General features: G+C 50.5%; 2 protein-coding genes across 4 annotated transcripts in view; one reads left to right on the forward strand and one right to left on the reverse strand.

The window, feature by feature from the left end:
- SLC5A10 (solute carrier family 5 member 10) overlaps positions 1 to 15,368 on the forward strand; it is a 185,964-nt gene that overhangs the window by 74,091 nt on the left and 96,505 nt on the right. The window lies entirely within an intron of this gene.
- The window catches only part of FAM83G (family with sequence similarity 83 member G), a 76,589-nt gene that overhangs the window by 20,692 nt on the left and 40,529 nt on the right, over positions 1 to 15,368 (reverse strand). The window contains exons 3-5 of one of the 3 annotated variants that reach the window (XM_060260684.1): positions 6,443 to 6,567; positions 3,712 to 4,534; positions 2,653 to 3,591 (exon numbers count right to left, since the gene is read on the reverse strand). In XM_060260684.1, coding sequence (XP_060116667.1) covers positions 2,653 to 3,591; positions 3,712 to 4,534; positions 6,443 to 6,567 — 1,887 coding nt within the window. Of the gene's footprint in view, positions 1 to 2,652; positions 4,535 to 6,442; positions 6,568 to 15,368 lie in introns of all 3 variants that reach the window. The other 2 variants (XM_060260685.1, XM_060260683.1) reach the window with 2 other exon arrangements.

Genomic DNA, 15,368 nt, shown 5'->3' on the forward strand with positions numbered 1-15,368 from the left:
ACAGTCTAGGGGCTGGCCCTGTATTGGACCACAGGGACACAGAATTGCTCTAAAGACACGGACCTTATTTTGCATGAAAGAAAATGCACTGGCTAGGTTTTTCACCGGCGGTGGTTTTAACGGACGGGCACCTCATGGGAATGCACCGTGCAGCTTCTTGAAAGGTCTCCAGCAACAGCCTGACCCAGAAAAGGAAGACACACTGACTCCGCAGCTGCGGCGTCAAGAGCCTCAAAGCCCTCGGCACGCCCGGTCTTGCAAAACTCCACCACGTGAAGGCAACTTGAAAACTTCTTAGGTGGTACGGAGCAGGCAAGCAATGTTTGGGGCTCAGGTCGATTGGTTTCTTTGTGTTTGCAATGCTGCGGTGTTACGAAGACTGCAGCCTATGGCTGGAATGGCTGGCGCTAAACTAGGGTTGCCAATCCCCAGGTGGGGGCAGGGGATCCTCCGGTTTGGAGGCCCTCCACCCACTTCAGGGCCATCAGAAAGCCAGGGTGGTGGTGGATTGTCTGCTGGGCATTCCATGATTCCCTATGGAGACCGATTCCCATAGGGTATAATGGAGAATTAATCTCTTGGTATCTGGGACTCTGGAGGGGGGGTGTTTTTTGAGGTAGAGGCACCAGAGTTTCAGCATAGCATTCAGTGTCACTCCCCAAAATGCCCTCCAAGTTTCAAAAGGATTGGACCAGGGGGTCCTATTCTGTGAGCCTCAAAAGAAGGTGTCCCTATCCTTCATTATTTCCAGTGGAGGGAAGGCATTTAAAAGGCGCGCCGTCCCTTGAAATGTGACGGCCAGAACTCCCTTTGGAGTTCAGTGATGCTGATCACAACCTTGCTCCTGGCTCCACCCCCAAAATCTCCTGGCTCCACCCCCAAAGTCCCCAGATATTTCTTGAATTGGACCTGTTAACCCTATGGGGCTTACGGGCCCCAGCTTCAATTGGACTTAAAACATACAACCAGATGAATTGGTTGCTGCGGTATTGACAAACAGACGCCATCCTTCCTGTTTGACAACATGATCCCCTGGCTGGCTCTTGAGTAATGACGCACGCGCTTGAAAAGGATTCCGGCGACTACCTCCGAACGGGGTGTGTTTCCGTTCGTAGACTGTGCCACGCCTCGGCTTTGCGACGACAATAATTCCACGCCATTGAATGAGCCTCTCTGAGGTTTTTTCCTGGATCCCTTAACCCCCAATCAATTCCCCCTCGAAATTGGCTGCCTTTTTGACTTGGGGCCATGGAGGGATAAATCTAGGGGACGCCTTGGGGCTATGCTGCAGGACAGGGGTGTTTGGCAATGTTCGGGCAACAGAATGTGAGACTTTTGAGGGAAAGAGGAGGCCTGACGGGTTTTTGGCTGCCAGAGGTGTGAAGTGAATTTGGGAAATGACAGACATCTTTGCCCTCTGGTCCTTTGACTCGAGCAATTAAATTGTCATCTTCCCTGTGAGAGAAGAGGGGAACTCAGCAAGGGAAAGGGCCGTGTCTTTTGACTAGAAGAGGCTCAGAACTTCTTCCGGATGATTCACAGCCTAGGACCCTTCTTCTGGCATCCAGACCCTGCCTTCATCCTATGGGCTAACTGGGCTTCTCGTTCAGACCTCATTTACGTTATCCCAAGGGGATCCCTCAAGTTGGTTTGTTCGCTGGTTTGCTTATACGATTGCAGCCTGAAGTAAATGCGGAGTGCTAAGGGATCCCTCTTATTTATTTTATTTAAAACATCTGTTAGCCGCCTTTCTACCCTGCAGGACTCAAAGCGGCTTACAATACAAATAAAATGACAATGATTAAAAACGCACAGAAGACCACAACTTAAAATCTCCAATAAATAAAAACTGAATTCGTCAAATGCAGTCCTATATAAAGCTTTCTTTAACTGCCTTCTGAAAAGTCAAGAGTGAGGGGGCCAGGCATACTGGCCCTGGGGAGGCTGTTCCGTAACCATGGGGCTGCCCCGAAAAGGCTCTGTTTTGTGTGCTTACCAGATGAGTTTGGGGAAACTGCCCTGTACTGACAGCTACATTTTAAATTTCCTTGACAGGGCAAATGGTAACTCCCTGGAGGTTCCTTTCAGAGTGGAAAAATAGTGCAGGAGAAGAAAGCTCAAGTCCCCTTTCCCTGCATGCCGGGTTCCGCTCTAAATTGACTCTCCCACACCTTGGAATTAAATTCCAAGCACAGAAAGCCTGTGTTTGTTCAAAAGTTCATGTGAGGGCTTTGTAACAGCCATTCATGCAATGAATCGGCCTTTAATGTAAACACATGTGGACAACCAAGCTTGTTTTCAAGCTTGAGTGAGACACATATTAGCCTCAAATGATAACTGCCAGTTTCCCCGCTGTGTGGGAATCCACACTGTTTATCTTTGTGGTTTTTCAGGATATGTGCAAGTTCACGCTTCCTGTTACCCAATGCATTTCTGGAGATAATTCCCCTGGGGATAAACCATGACGCTGCTATCAAGTGATAACTACCTCAGTTGCATGAATCACTCTGTGTCTTATACCTATTATATTCTGATATGTTAATAAAACAGAGTGCTAATACTGTAGTTCGTCTCATGGAACTATTTCAGAATGTTCGCAGGTACGTACAAAAAAAAAAATTATGCGTAGAAAGTTACAACAGATAATCCTACCTGTGGAGCATTGCTCGGACAGGTAATGTAGCCATCTGGTAAAGCATGTGGGCTACGGCCCCTTCCCCAAACACACCTAATCTCTTCTGTGCTGTTGTTTTGCCTCCTCTGCCTTCTCGCCTCTTCCAAACCCACGCTCAACAGCGGTTGGGGGCTGCCCAAGGGACTCACAAAAGTGCCCCGGCTCACTTGTGGCTCGCTTAGCTTTCTTCGCAAGCCGGGGTGTTCGTGAGGGCTGTGCTCTCCTCCGTTGGGGAGGAGGTCAGAGTTGGTCCGGCGCAGGGGCCCAAAGCGGTCTCTCACCTCAAAGTACTCGTCTGAGATGGAGGATGTGTTGGAGTGGTGGCGGCTGTGGGTGGCCGAACTGCCAGACAAACTCCCCTGGTCGCTGAACGTTAGGTAGGCCTCTTCCTCCTCCTCTTCTGCCTCACCCCCTTGTACCCCATTCATGGGGCAGGTGGCAGCTTTTTGAGACACAGCCTCCTCCCTCGTCAGCTTGCAGTGGCTCCCCCTATCTTCAGCCTTCGTGGGGCTTTCCTTGTGCTTTGGACTGGCATTGTCTGTCTTCAAATGCTGCAGTTGAGTGCTTTCTGCTATGGCAGCTCCACACTCGACAGGTACACTTTTCTGGGAGATAAAATCTGTCACGTGGACAGTCCTTGGTTTGGGGACTGGAGGAGTGACACCATTGTCCGCTGCTGGCTTTTGAGCTTTTGTCCATGGGGGTTGCTTCAAATGCTCACTAAAGGCCAAACTGGCAAAGGTACCTCCAGTTTTGGGTTTCCTGTGAGTCCTCTTGGTTGGGCTAGAGTTAGGGGTCTTCTGGATTTGTCCCGTAGCATTAGGGGCCTGCTGATTGCGTTCCGTAGTGTTAGGGGCCTCCTGGCTGTGTCCCACAGGGTTAGGGGTTTTCTGGTTGTGTCCCGTAGTGTTAAGGGTCTCTTGGTTGTGTCCTGTAGCATTAGGGGTATCCTGGATGCATCCCATAGGATTAGAGGCCTCCTGTTTGTGTCCCAAAGGGTTAGGGGTTTTCTGGTTGTGTCTTGTAGTGTTAGGGACCTCCTGGATTTGTCCCTTAGGGTTAGGGGTCTGTTGGATGTGTCCTGTAGGGTTAGGGGCTTCTTCAATGTGTCCTGTAGGGTTAGGGGCTTCTTCAATGTGTTCTGTAGGGTTAAGGGCCTCTGGAATTTGGGCGGAGGAAGAAGCGTTATTGAGATGGCAGGGGGAGGCAGGGGCCTCCTGGTTGCTCTGATTTTTTTTACTGTTTTGCATTTTCTGTTTGATCATCTGTCTGTGCTGTGCCTTGGCTTGGGAGATATCACACACTTTGATGCGGTTCATTTGGGAGAGCTGAATGTTTTTGATCTTGGGGTCAATAATGTTGATGTAACCCAATATCTCGCTTCCTGGTTCCGGGTCAGGCTCGACCCAAGTGGGCAGGTAATCAAACATATTGGCTTTCTCCAGGTTCAGGAGCCCTGGGTGGATAGGAGACGCTGTCTCCGTGAAGCCGCTCGGCCGTTCGGATACCCGTCCTTCCGGAATGGCCTTCCCCTTAGCTTCTGTCCTCTGTTGGTCAGTGAGTTTCTGGTCACTGCTTGCGTGATTCCCATTGGCGATCTGCTCGACACTTTTTGCCTTCACCAGGGCATATTTGGGGTTGACCATTTTCTTCACTATGGCGTTGGCTGGGGTCACAGGAATAACTGAAGGCACGATCACGGGTTCGGGTTCTGGCTCCTCATCCATGGGGATGGACTTCAAGCTGACTCCTCGAGAGAGAAGGTACAATTCTTGGAACTGCTTGTCAAAGGTCTCCACCACCTGACCGGAGAGGACCGAAATGACATTCCTGTCGGTTCTTGCAGCGGACCAGGTGAAGCTGTGTGGGAGAAAATCGGGAATTAATTTCTGGACAAAGAGTCCCTTCCTCCACAGAATCATAGAATCACAGAAGAAGAAAAGATTGGATTTATACCCTGCCCTTTGCTAGCCAAAGAAGTATCAGAGCGGCTTACAATCTCCTTTCCCTTCCGCTCCCCACAACATGAGGAAGCTGGGGCTGAGAGAGCTCTGACAGAAACTGCTCTTGAGCAGAACAACCTCAAGAGAACTTGTGGCTGACCCAGCAAGTGTATGGGGAGGAGTGGGAAATCAAACCCGGTTCTCCCAGATAAGAGTCGGCACACCTTAACCACTGCACCAAACTGCGTCTCAGTTGGAAATGTACCACAGAGGCCATCTAGTCCAACCCCCTGCTCAATTCAGGATCGGCCGAAAGCATCCTTGTCGAGTGTCTGTCTGGCTGTTGCTTGAAGACTGCCAAGAGAGCAGAAGTTCACCTCCTCCCTGGACAGCCCATTCCACTGCTCAACTACTACTACAGTAAAAAAAAGAAGAAAGAAATCCTAATATCCGACGGGTACTTCCCACCCTGAAATGAAACCCATTGTTGTGAGTCCTCTCTTCTGCTGCCAATAGCAACAGACCCCTGCCCTCCTCGAAGTGACAGGCAAACATCTGACATAAAACCAAGTACACGTATATTAGAACAGTGGCTTCCAACATTTTTGGCACCAGGGACCGGTTTCGTGGAAGATGATTTTTCCACGGACCAGTGGGGGGTGGGTAGGGGTGCTGGGGTTCTTACCACCCCAGGCTGCCCCCTGCCCCATCCCCCCCCATGGGAGTGTTTAAATGAGGGGTAGGCGAAGGTCACTGCCACGCTGCCCCTTTTGCCTGGGACCCAGGTGGATGAAGAGCCCCGTGGCACAGAGTGGTAAAGCTGCAGTACTGCAGTTGGAGCCCTCTTCTCACGACCTGAGTTCGATCCCAGGCAGAAGCTGGGTTTTCAGGTCGCCGGCTCGAGGTTGACTCAGCCTTCCATCCTTCCGAAGTGGGTAAAATGAGTCCCCAGCTTGCTGGGGGGAAAGTGTAAATGACTGGGGAAGGCCAATGGCAAACCACCCGGTAAAAAGTCTGCCGTGAAAACGTTGTGAAAGCAACGTCACCCCAGAGTCGGGAACGACTGGTGCTCGCACAGGGGAACTTTCCTTTCCAGGTGGATGAAAGGGGTGATAATTAGGGGCAAGGCCGCACTGCCTCTTTTGTCTGCCTGAGTCATGGGCAGGTTAAAGGGCAGTGTGGCACGTAGCCCCCAGGCTGGGGGGGGGGGTTTCTCCTGACCGAGAGATTCCCCCCCCCACCAGCCCACATTGGGCTGGCAGGGGGAACCTCCCCCGATGTCACTGGCGCAATGACATCACCCACAAGTGATGTCATCGCGCCAGTGACATTGTGTGCTGGCCACTCTAGGCATTTCCAGGGAAACTCTATGGTTTTCCTGGACGCTGTAGCATTTTGGGAGGGAAAACTCTATGGCACAATAGGTACCATAGCGTTTTTACCTCCCCAAATACTAGAGCATCCAGGAAAACCATAGAGTTTTCCCGGAAATGACTAAATCGTGCAATGACGTCACTTGCCGGAGGCCGGGGGGGGGGTGGATTTGGCAAACCTAGTGGCACATCTGCCTCTCTCCATGGCCCAGTTGCTAACAGACCATAGACCACTATTGGTCCACAGCCTGGGAGATGGGAACCTCTGTTTTAGAAGATAAAACCCACAATTGCCTCCCATGTGGGAGGACTAACCAGAACAAAACTGAAATTCTCACGGCCCTTGCACAAGTTATCTGTTGTAGAAGTTCTCACTCGTCAGATCAAACTCTTGGCCAAACATTCTGAGCAAACACACCAATTCCCAGCTGTTTCCAAAGCAACACACGTACCTGTAAGACCCGGTCATGGCTTTATCGCCATCCACAAACATGAACTTCTGAGCCAAGGCACCCTTGAACCTTGTAGCTGAGCGGGTGAAGAACTCGGTCCCTCCCATGGTGCGGACTCGAAGGTTCTGCGAAACAGAAGCAAAAAACCCCACCAAACAAATGGTTCAGTTCGGGAGTTCAGATAAATATCTTTAAGAACAGAAGAACCAGTTCATATTTCCCCCCCCCCCTGAATCTGTCTTTTTAAAAATGGTTAAACCAATGGGCACTCAGACCTTTTTTTGTAGCAGAAACTCCTTTGCATGTTAGGTCATACCAGGCCTTGAATTCAGCAGGAGCTCACAGGAGCACAGCTCCTGAACCTTTCCGAGGGTCCCTACTACCCCCCCCCCCCCCAAAAAAGCCCTCGTGCCTACCACCACTGTTCCCCTAAGCTGAGTTAGCGTGAGCTAGCTCACCAGGTTTTTTTAGCCTCTGGCTCGCACGTTTTTGCCTTAGCTCAGGAAAAATGGCCCCAGAGCAAGCTAATTGATGCAGTCACTCATAATTTTAAAGCAGAATTTTAGCTCACAAGACTCCACAGCTTAGAGGGAATATTGCCTAGCAGCCTATGTCACAATTTCAAAGGTGCCCACAGGCTCAAAAAGGGCGAGTTAAACGCAAGCTGTTCAAACGTCTCTTTTCTCTCTAACTCTTCAATTGGTTGCTTTGGTATAAATTGCCCTGCTCTCGCGATGGGGTGCAAATGGGCGGCCGACCTCGCTGGTACCCGTTCCTTGATTTAGAGTTGGGTAACTGGCATTGAACGATGGCTTGGCATTGCAGCAACCCTTTTGGGCATTTCCCATCCAAAGTTCTTGCCGGATGAACACGGAGATGCCTGACTAGCTACCTGCGGCATCCCATCCTCGTTCTGTTCTCATTGATCAAGGAAGGAGATTTTAAAAGGCAGGTATGTTTGTGGGCTAATAAGCACCCTCGGAGATTGACTCCTTGGCTAGAGTTGCCCGAGGCAGAATGTGGAAACGGTGCCCGCCCATCTACATAATTGATTCTTCCCTAGCCCCTTAATGACGCTTCCGGTTATCTTTGGAGAGCCTCCTTCAGTTGCTCTGCCTAGATGGGTGGCAAGTCAAGAAAGGGCCTTCTCAGTTGTGGCACCAAAACTTTGGGATTCCCTCCCCAGAGAGATTAGTCTATCCTCCTACTAGCTAGCGGGTAAAGACTCATTACATATATGTAACCCGTTTTCATTTCATGTATTCTTTTTTTTCTGATGGCCAACTAGAACGATGTTTATAATGTATAGATTGATGTTGAGAAGTAAATTAGGTGGGCAAGAACAAGGAAATACATGTCCTTTTGTAATTTACCTAGACTAGCAGAAACACCAATTTGCAGGCAGCTTTTATTACCTTTTTTGGCTCTCCAGACCAAATGGCCTTCTAAATTGTCACACTGTTCCACCATGTGATCCCAGCTCTGTATGAGTTTGCCCTCTTAACCCACAAACTGCATGTATTTCAGCCCACTGTACCCGATCCCCTCGTCTGAAGAAGTGTGCTATCAGCACACGAAAGCTTACGTTCTGAATAAAACTTGGTTGGTCTTAAAGGTGCCGCTTGACTCCTGCTTTGTTCAGCTGCTTGGATCTATCTGCTTTTTTGTTTTGTTTGGCAAACCCCCAATAACAGTTACTGACCTCTCCCCCCCCCCCCAATTCTGGTGTTGTTTAAGTGTTTTTATTGTACTGTTTTATAATTTTAAGCGTTGTTTTTAATTGTTTGTTTTTATTTATTTATTTAGACGATTTCTATTCCACCCTATCCCAAAAAGGCCTCGGGGCGGATAACAAGGTTATAAAAACAGTATAAATAGCAATTTAAAACGTATCTATAAAACAATGCAATTTAATCATAAACAGTTATAGGTGGCAGCTCAGTTGGGCACATATTGTATATACTGAGAATCTAGCTCAGTAAAAAGAGTAATTTAACATTGTGGAGAAACACCATCTTAGAGTGCTGGTGCTTCATTGGCAGGGATCAGTAAATCCCTCAGCAGGCTTTGTAGCCTTCCCCTCACTCCCCCCCTCCCTTCCAGAGCCAAACCAACAACTCTAGGGGGAAAGCCTCCTAGAGCGGCAGGAAGTTCTTTTGTTCTTGGCATGTGTTAGGCAGGAAGAGAGGGCAGATTTGAACTGGGGCTCGAGCGAGCATGTGGTGAGCATGGAGGCTCCTGCCTGGGAGGCCCCAGGCAGGCAGACCAAGTAAGTAATTCTCAAGACAGGACAAGTTTAGACCAGGGACAGTAGAAAGCGTTTATAAACACCTTTCCTTTGTCATGCTGTTTGCTGTGCTGTGCTAACTTTTTAAAGGCAACTGTTTTTGTTTTGTTTTTCTTTCCCTATCTTTTTCCCTTTTAAATAAATGTTTTTTCTGTTTTAAATACTGGCAGTCAATCTCTGTACCACCTAGATCCCCAGACCGCTTTAGACCACGCTGTTTTTGAGAAGGGGGCCCCGGGGAAGGGGGAAGGCATGCAGTTGGATAAGGTGCCAATCCTCCAGGGGTGCCCCAAAGAAGCGCTGAGGTCTCTGTGAAACCCAAGTGCAGGGTGGCAGAGGACCTTGAGGCCAGGCCTCATAGCGGGAGCGGGGGATTGGGAGTCCTGTTCCTCTCAATCTGAACCCCTAGACTGAGCGGGTGGTGGCAGCGAGCCCAAGGGGCAGGAGGAGAAATAGCTCCCTCCAGGAGTTGGCGACTCCATAGGGAGCAGACGGGACCGGGTCTGAAGGCAGAATCGGGCCGGTTCCGCCACAAACATTATGGCGGAGATGGTACCACAGCATAGGGCCGGCCAATGCTTTTACGTTCAGTGCCTCGGGGACCCTGACTAGGTGGAAAGATGTTGTGAAAATGTTTTAAATAAAATCGACACATTTCAAAATCTACTTCTCTGAGGCAGACCACCTCACTCTGCCTCAGGGTACAACCCGTTGTATCTTCACACATTACAAAGAACACAGGTTGGGTCCAGAGTCCCCACCTTGCGTCTTGGGTCACCCACGACTTACAGGTTCACCTCATTTCCTGGGTTTTGGCCCCTGTGCGACACAGAGTGTTGGACTGGAGGGGCCATTGGCCTGATCCAACAGGGCTTCTCTTATGTTCTTCTGTGACACAGAGTGTTGGACTGGATGGGCCACTGGCCTGATCCAACATGGCTTCTCTTATGTTCTTATGTGACACAGAGTGTTGGACTGGATGGGCCATTGGCCTGATCCAACATGGCTTCTCTTATGCTCTTCTGTGACACAGAGTGTTGGACTGGAGGGGCCACTGGCCTGATCCAACATGGCTTCTCTTATGTTCTTCTGTGACACAGAGTGTTGGACTGGAGGGGCCATTGGCCTGATCCAAAAGGGCTTCTCTTATGTTCTTCTGTGACACAGAGTGTTGGACTGGAGGGGCCATTGGCCTGATCCAACATGGCTTCTCTTATGTTCTTCTGTGACACAGAGTGTTGGACTGGAGGGGCCATTGGCCTGATCCAAAAGGGCTTCTCTTATGTTCTTCTGTGACACAGAGTGTTGGACTGGATGGGCCATTGGCCTGATCCAACATGGCTTCTCTTATGTTCTTCTGTGACACAGAGTGTTGGACTGGAGGGGCCATTGGCCTGATCCAAAAGGGCTTCTCTTATGTTCTTCTGTGACACAGAGTGTTGGACTGGAGGGGCCATTGGCCTGATCCAACATGGCTTCTCTTCTGTTCCTGTGCGTTTGTCCTTCAGTTTTGGCTTGACTCAGATCATGATGGCCTGAAGAATGTTCCTCTCATAAAATCTGTGTGAACTTTTAGCTCCAACATCACATTTATGGTTGGTCAGCTGATGAGGGTGTGTGCGTGTGGGTGTGTGTGAGGGGGGCAGTCTAGTTCGGGGTGTCAAACCTGCAGCTCGGGGGCCAAATCAGGCTCCCTGAGGGCTCCTATCAGGTCCCTGAGCAACTTGCTGTCATCTGCTTCCTTCTCCCTCTCTCTTCTGCATCACAGCTTGCTTTGCAAGGCTTGCTCAATTGCACAGGAGATACAGAGCAAAACCTTGATTTTCTCCACTGGTTGAGGCTCCTCCCCCTCCTGATCCCCTGAGGAAGGAAGGAAAGAGCCAGAGCTTCCTTTGCCCAATTCCCTGGATCCCATTGGAGAAATACAAAGAAAGCACCTTTAAGACCAACAAGTGCTAAGGTTTTAAGCATGTTTTATTTTTTTAAAAAATCTTTAGTCGTGTTTGTTCGACACTCCTGGTCTAGTCCAATCTTAGACGAAGCGGGGTCAGTTCTCAGCTGGGGGGCCACCAAGGCAAAGGAAGGCAATGACCAATCACCTCTGCTTCTCTCTTGCCTTGAAAACTCTATGGGGTCACCAGAAGTCAGCTATGACCCCACAGGACATTCCACACGTAGGCAATTGGCTGAAGGTCAAGCTAGCTATTCAGCTTGAAAAGTTCGCTATGCTGGTCTACAGTAGAACAGCTCGATTTGAGTCCAGTACAACCTCAGATATGCAGATGACACCACTCTAATGGCAGAAAGTGAGGAGGACCTAAAGAACCTCTTGTTGAGGGTGAAAGAGGAGAGCACAAAAGCAGGCTTGAAACTCAACATAAAAAAAAAAAAAGATCATGGCATCCGGCCCCATCACACTTTGGCAAATAGAAGGGGAAGGCATGGAAGTAGTGACAGACTTCACATTTCTGGGATCCAAGATCTCTGCAGATGGTGACTGTAGCCATGAAATCAAAAGACGTTTGCTCCTTGGGAGGACAGCTGTGGCGAACTTGGGCAGTATAATAAAAAGTAGAGACATCTCCCTGCCAACAAAAGTCTGTATGGTCAAAGTGATGGTATTCCCAGTAGTAATGTATGGCTGTGAGAGCTGGACCACAAGGAAGGCCGAGCGCAGAAGAATAGATGCTTTTGAGGTGTGGTGCTGGAGAAGACTCTTGAGAGTCCCTTGGACTGCAAGAAGATCAAATCAGACTAAGGGAAATCAACCCAGACTGTTCCCTGGAAGGTCAGATGCTGAAGCTGAAGCTCAAATCCTTTGGCCAGCCAATGAGAAGGGAGCACTCCCTGGAGAAGACCCTGATGTTGGGAAAGACAGAAGGCAAAAGAAGAAGGGGACGGCAAAAGAGGAGATGGCTGGACAGCATTACTAATGTAACAAACACGAATTTGAGCAGGATTCGGAGGCTGGTGGAAGACAGGAGGGCCTGACGTGACTTGGTCCAGGGGGGTCGCAAAGAGTTGGACTCGACATTGCGACTGAACAGCAACAACTGTGGGGGGGGGGCACTGCCCCTGACTTCCAGGCAGCCCCCCCCCCCAACTTCCAGGGGGGGCCTCAGGAGTGCAACTTGCTTTTCTTCTTTTTTGCCGTGGCTGAGCCAGCGAAGCGTCCTCAGCGGCAGCCGGTGCCAGGAGAGAGCTGAGCAGGGAACAACGCAGTGCAGCAGCAAAAGTAGCAGGCGGAGAAGAGGGAGGTGGAGGAAGCCCTGTGGAATGGGCCGGGGAAGGGGGGACAGATGGAGCTGCTTGCTGCAAAGTGCCTGGGTGGGGGAGATGGAGGTGGAAGGAAACCCCCCTGCTTTCAGGCATGGTTCAGTCCCTTCTTGACTCCAGAGTGTTAGGGTTGTCGGCCTTGACTTGGCCACTTTCAGAGCCTCCGGCTTTTGCCCCTACCTCAGAAAGCTTCTGAGAAGCAGAAAGTCCCACAGTGGATGGGAAAGGGGGCCCCCTGACTTTTTAAAGAGCCCCCAGACTTTTAAAATCCTGGCTAAGCCCCTGCAGGGCATGAGGTTTCAAGGGTCAAATCCCGTTTTGTTAGACTCTGAATTTGAGCCCAGTAGCCTGTTAACGACCATTAAGACATCGGAAGTATAAGCTTTTCAAGAGTCAACGCTCTCTAATCGAGAGCCAGTTTGGTGTAGTGGTGAAGCGTGCAGACTCTTATCTGGGAGAACCGGGTTTGATTCCCCACTCCTCCACTTGCAGCTGCTGGAATGGCCTTGGGTCAGCCATAGCTCTCTTATCTGGGAGAACCGGGTTTGATTCCCCACTCCTCCACTTGCACCTGCTGGAATGGCCTTGGATTAGCCATAGCTATCTCAGGAGTTGTTCTTGAAAGGGCAGCTGCTGTGAGAGCCCTCTCAGCCCCACTCACTCTGTTGTGAGGGGAGAAGATATAGGAGATTGTAAGCCGCCCTGAGTCTGATTCAGAGAGAAGGGCGGGGTATAAACCTGCAGTCGTCGTCTTCTTCTGATGATGATGAAGAAGAAGACAGAACTCACTCTCAAAAGCTCACACCCCTGAAACCTTGCCGATGTTTAAGGTACGATTGGACTCAAATCTACCTGTCCTAGTTAGTCGGGTGGTCATTTTGATGTGGGGAACCCTCAGAAATCCAGTCACCTTCCTGTCGTTTATGATGTTAATGGAACAGAAGCACACAAACCCTTCCGATGCGAAAACAAAAGGAAAAGTGGAGGAGTAAAGCCACCGCAGTCATTGTTCGAACAGGCCTCTTAAGTGACTCGCTGAGGGCTAGAAGATAGGATCGCTGGCGGAGCCGACAAGAAAGTTGGTCAGGCTTTTCTTGCTGCTCCTGACTGAAATGACGGCTGACGTGCGTCCCAGACGCCTTTGAGCTCGCCCCTGTCTCCCGTTGAAGGAAGGTGATAGATTTATGGACTATAAATATTCCCCTGTGCCAAGACACGACATTTCTTGGCAGGTTTTCGGGAGCTTGTCAAGAATGGCTTCAAGAAGAAGGTTCAGAGTCTGGAATTGAAAGTCCCGGAGACAAAAAAACCCCCCCCAAATGAACCAGTTATTTCATCTTCTTCCAAAAGTAGGGTTGCCATGTCCAATTCAAGAAAGATCCCGGGGACTTTGGGGGTGGATCCAGGAGACTTCGCGGGGTGGAGCCAGGAGCAAAGTTGGGACAAGCAGAATTGAACTCCAAAGAGAGTTCTGGCCATCACATTGAAAGGGACCGCACACCTTTCAAATGCCTTCCCTCCGTTGGAAATAATGAAGGGATGGGGCACCTCCTTTTGGGGCTCATAGAATTGGACCCCCTGGTCCAACCTTTTCGAGACTTGGAGGGCGTTTTGAGGAGAGGCGGCAGATGCGATGCCTCTACCTCAAAAAACAACCCCGCAGAGCCCCAGATACCTACAGATCAATTCTCCATTATACCCATGGGACTTGGTCTCCCTAGGGAATAACGGGGTGCCCAGCAGACACTTCCCTCCCCTCCCCCCACTTTCTGCTGACCCTGAAGCGGGGGGGGGGAGGGCCTCCAAACCAGGGGGTCCCCTGCCCTCAGCTGGGGATTGGCAACCCTATCCGAAAGCAGGGTTTTCACTCCTCAGACAACTGTAGGATTTTCCCATCGTCCAGGTTGGGTCTGAAGGTTCCCTGCAACTCCAAATGCCAGAGAAAAGGCCCCCCCCCCGAAGCTCCTCCCCTCCCCTCCCCAAACTCCACCCTCCTCAGGCTCTGCCCCCCTGTAGCTAGCAACCCTGCACGGCCATCCCACAGTCGGTGAGCGATAGGCACAACAGACACCCCCAGACAGAGCAGGGCTTCTCTTTCTGACGTGAAAACCGCACGTTCGCAGTGGCTCAGAAGCGTCTCTCATGCCGGGGGCATCTGGCGTGCAGATGTTATTGCCGGAGCCGCCAGAATGCTAAATGGCTCCAGGCGCAAATGGAGGATGCGCGGATGAGCCAATTACGGTTGATAATAACAGTGAGCCAACGGGCCCCAAATGTTTTCAGGGCTGCGTTATGCTGCTCAGTGCTGGGGTGGGTGAATTTTTCAGCCCCAAGGCCACATCTGGGTCTCCACCTTCTTTTGAGCCGAACATCACCTCTTCCTGGTTCCGATTCTGGCGGAACTGGCATCTACCATGAAAATCACACGGATCATTTAGATCAGAGAACTCCAGCGTCGTGCCTGAGGGCACTGTGGTGCCTGCCGACATCTTCCCTGATGCCCACCAAATGTTTTTAGAAAGTGGGCGGGGAGATGTCAGGCTTTTGTCCAGCACAGCTTCTGATTGGCCTTTGGCAGCACAAGGATCTTCACTGCGTGTCTGCAGGTGAGCCACGGTGGCCATTTTGTAGCTGGCTCCGCCTCCTGCGGTGGCCATTTTGTAGGCTGTGCCCACCACACTGGGTCAGAATTCCAAAGGTGCCGACGGACTCAAAAAAAGTTGAGGGCCGCTGATCCAGATGGTTCTCTGAATGGCGTTTGGTCTAACCATGTTTGAAAGTGTCTGCTTGCTCCCCGAATCTGTGGCTTGGTAGTCTGATTGTGCTTCTGATAAACTTATCAGCGGTTTAAGGGCTGGCTGAAAAGATTCTGGAGGCTGGATGTGGTGTCCCAGTTTCAGTCCCCAGTTTGAGGATCAGGTGGTACGAGCGTCACATGCCCTCAAGTTGCTGCTGACCTGATGAATTAACACCTTCCAAAACGTCCTCTTGTTAACAGCTTTGCTCAGGACTTGCAAACTGAGGGCTGTGGTTTCCTTCACAGATGTGATCCATCTTCCTTGAAGGGCTGTTCTATAGAGGATGGTGTGGGCCTAGAAGGTAACATCAGATCCAATAGGTCGAAATTAAATCAGAAGAGTTTCCGGCTCAACATTAGGAAGAACTTCCTGACTGTTAGAGCGATTCCTCAGTGGAACAGGCTTCCTCGGGAGGTGGTGGGCTCTCCTTCCTTGGAGGTTTTTAAACAGAGGCTGGATGGCCATCTGATGGCAAGGAGGATCCTGTGGATTTAGGGGGAGGGATTTGTGAGTTTAGAGTGGTTCCTCAGTGGAACAGGCTTCCTCCTTGGGAGCTGGTGGGCTC

The sequence above is a fragment of the Heteronotia binoei genome, chromosome 20 (genome assembly GCF_032191835.1).
Source record: "Heteronotia binoei isolate CCM8104 ecotype False Entrance Well chromosome 20, APGP_CSIRO_Hbin_v1, whole genome shotgun sequence".
In the NCBI taxonomy this organism is placed as follows: domain Eukaryota; kingdom Metazoa; phylum Chordata; class Lepidosauria; order Squamata; family Gekkonidae; genus Heteronotia; species Heteronotia binoei.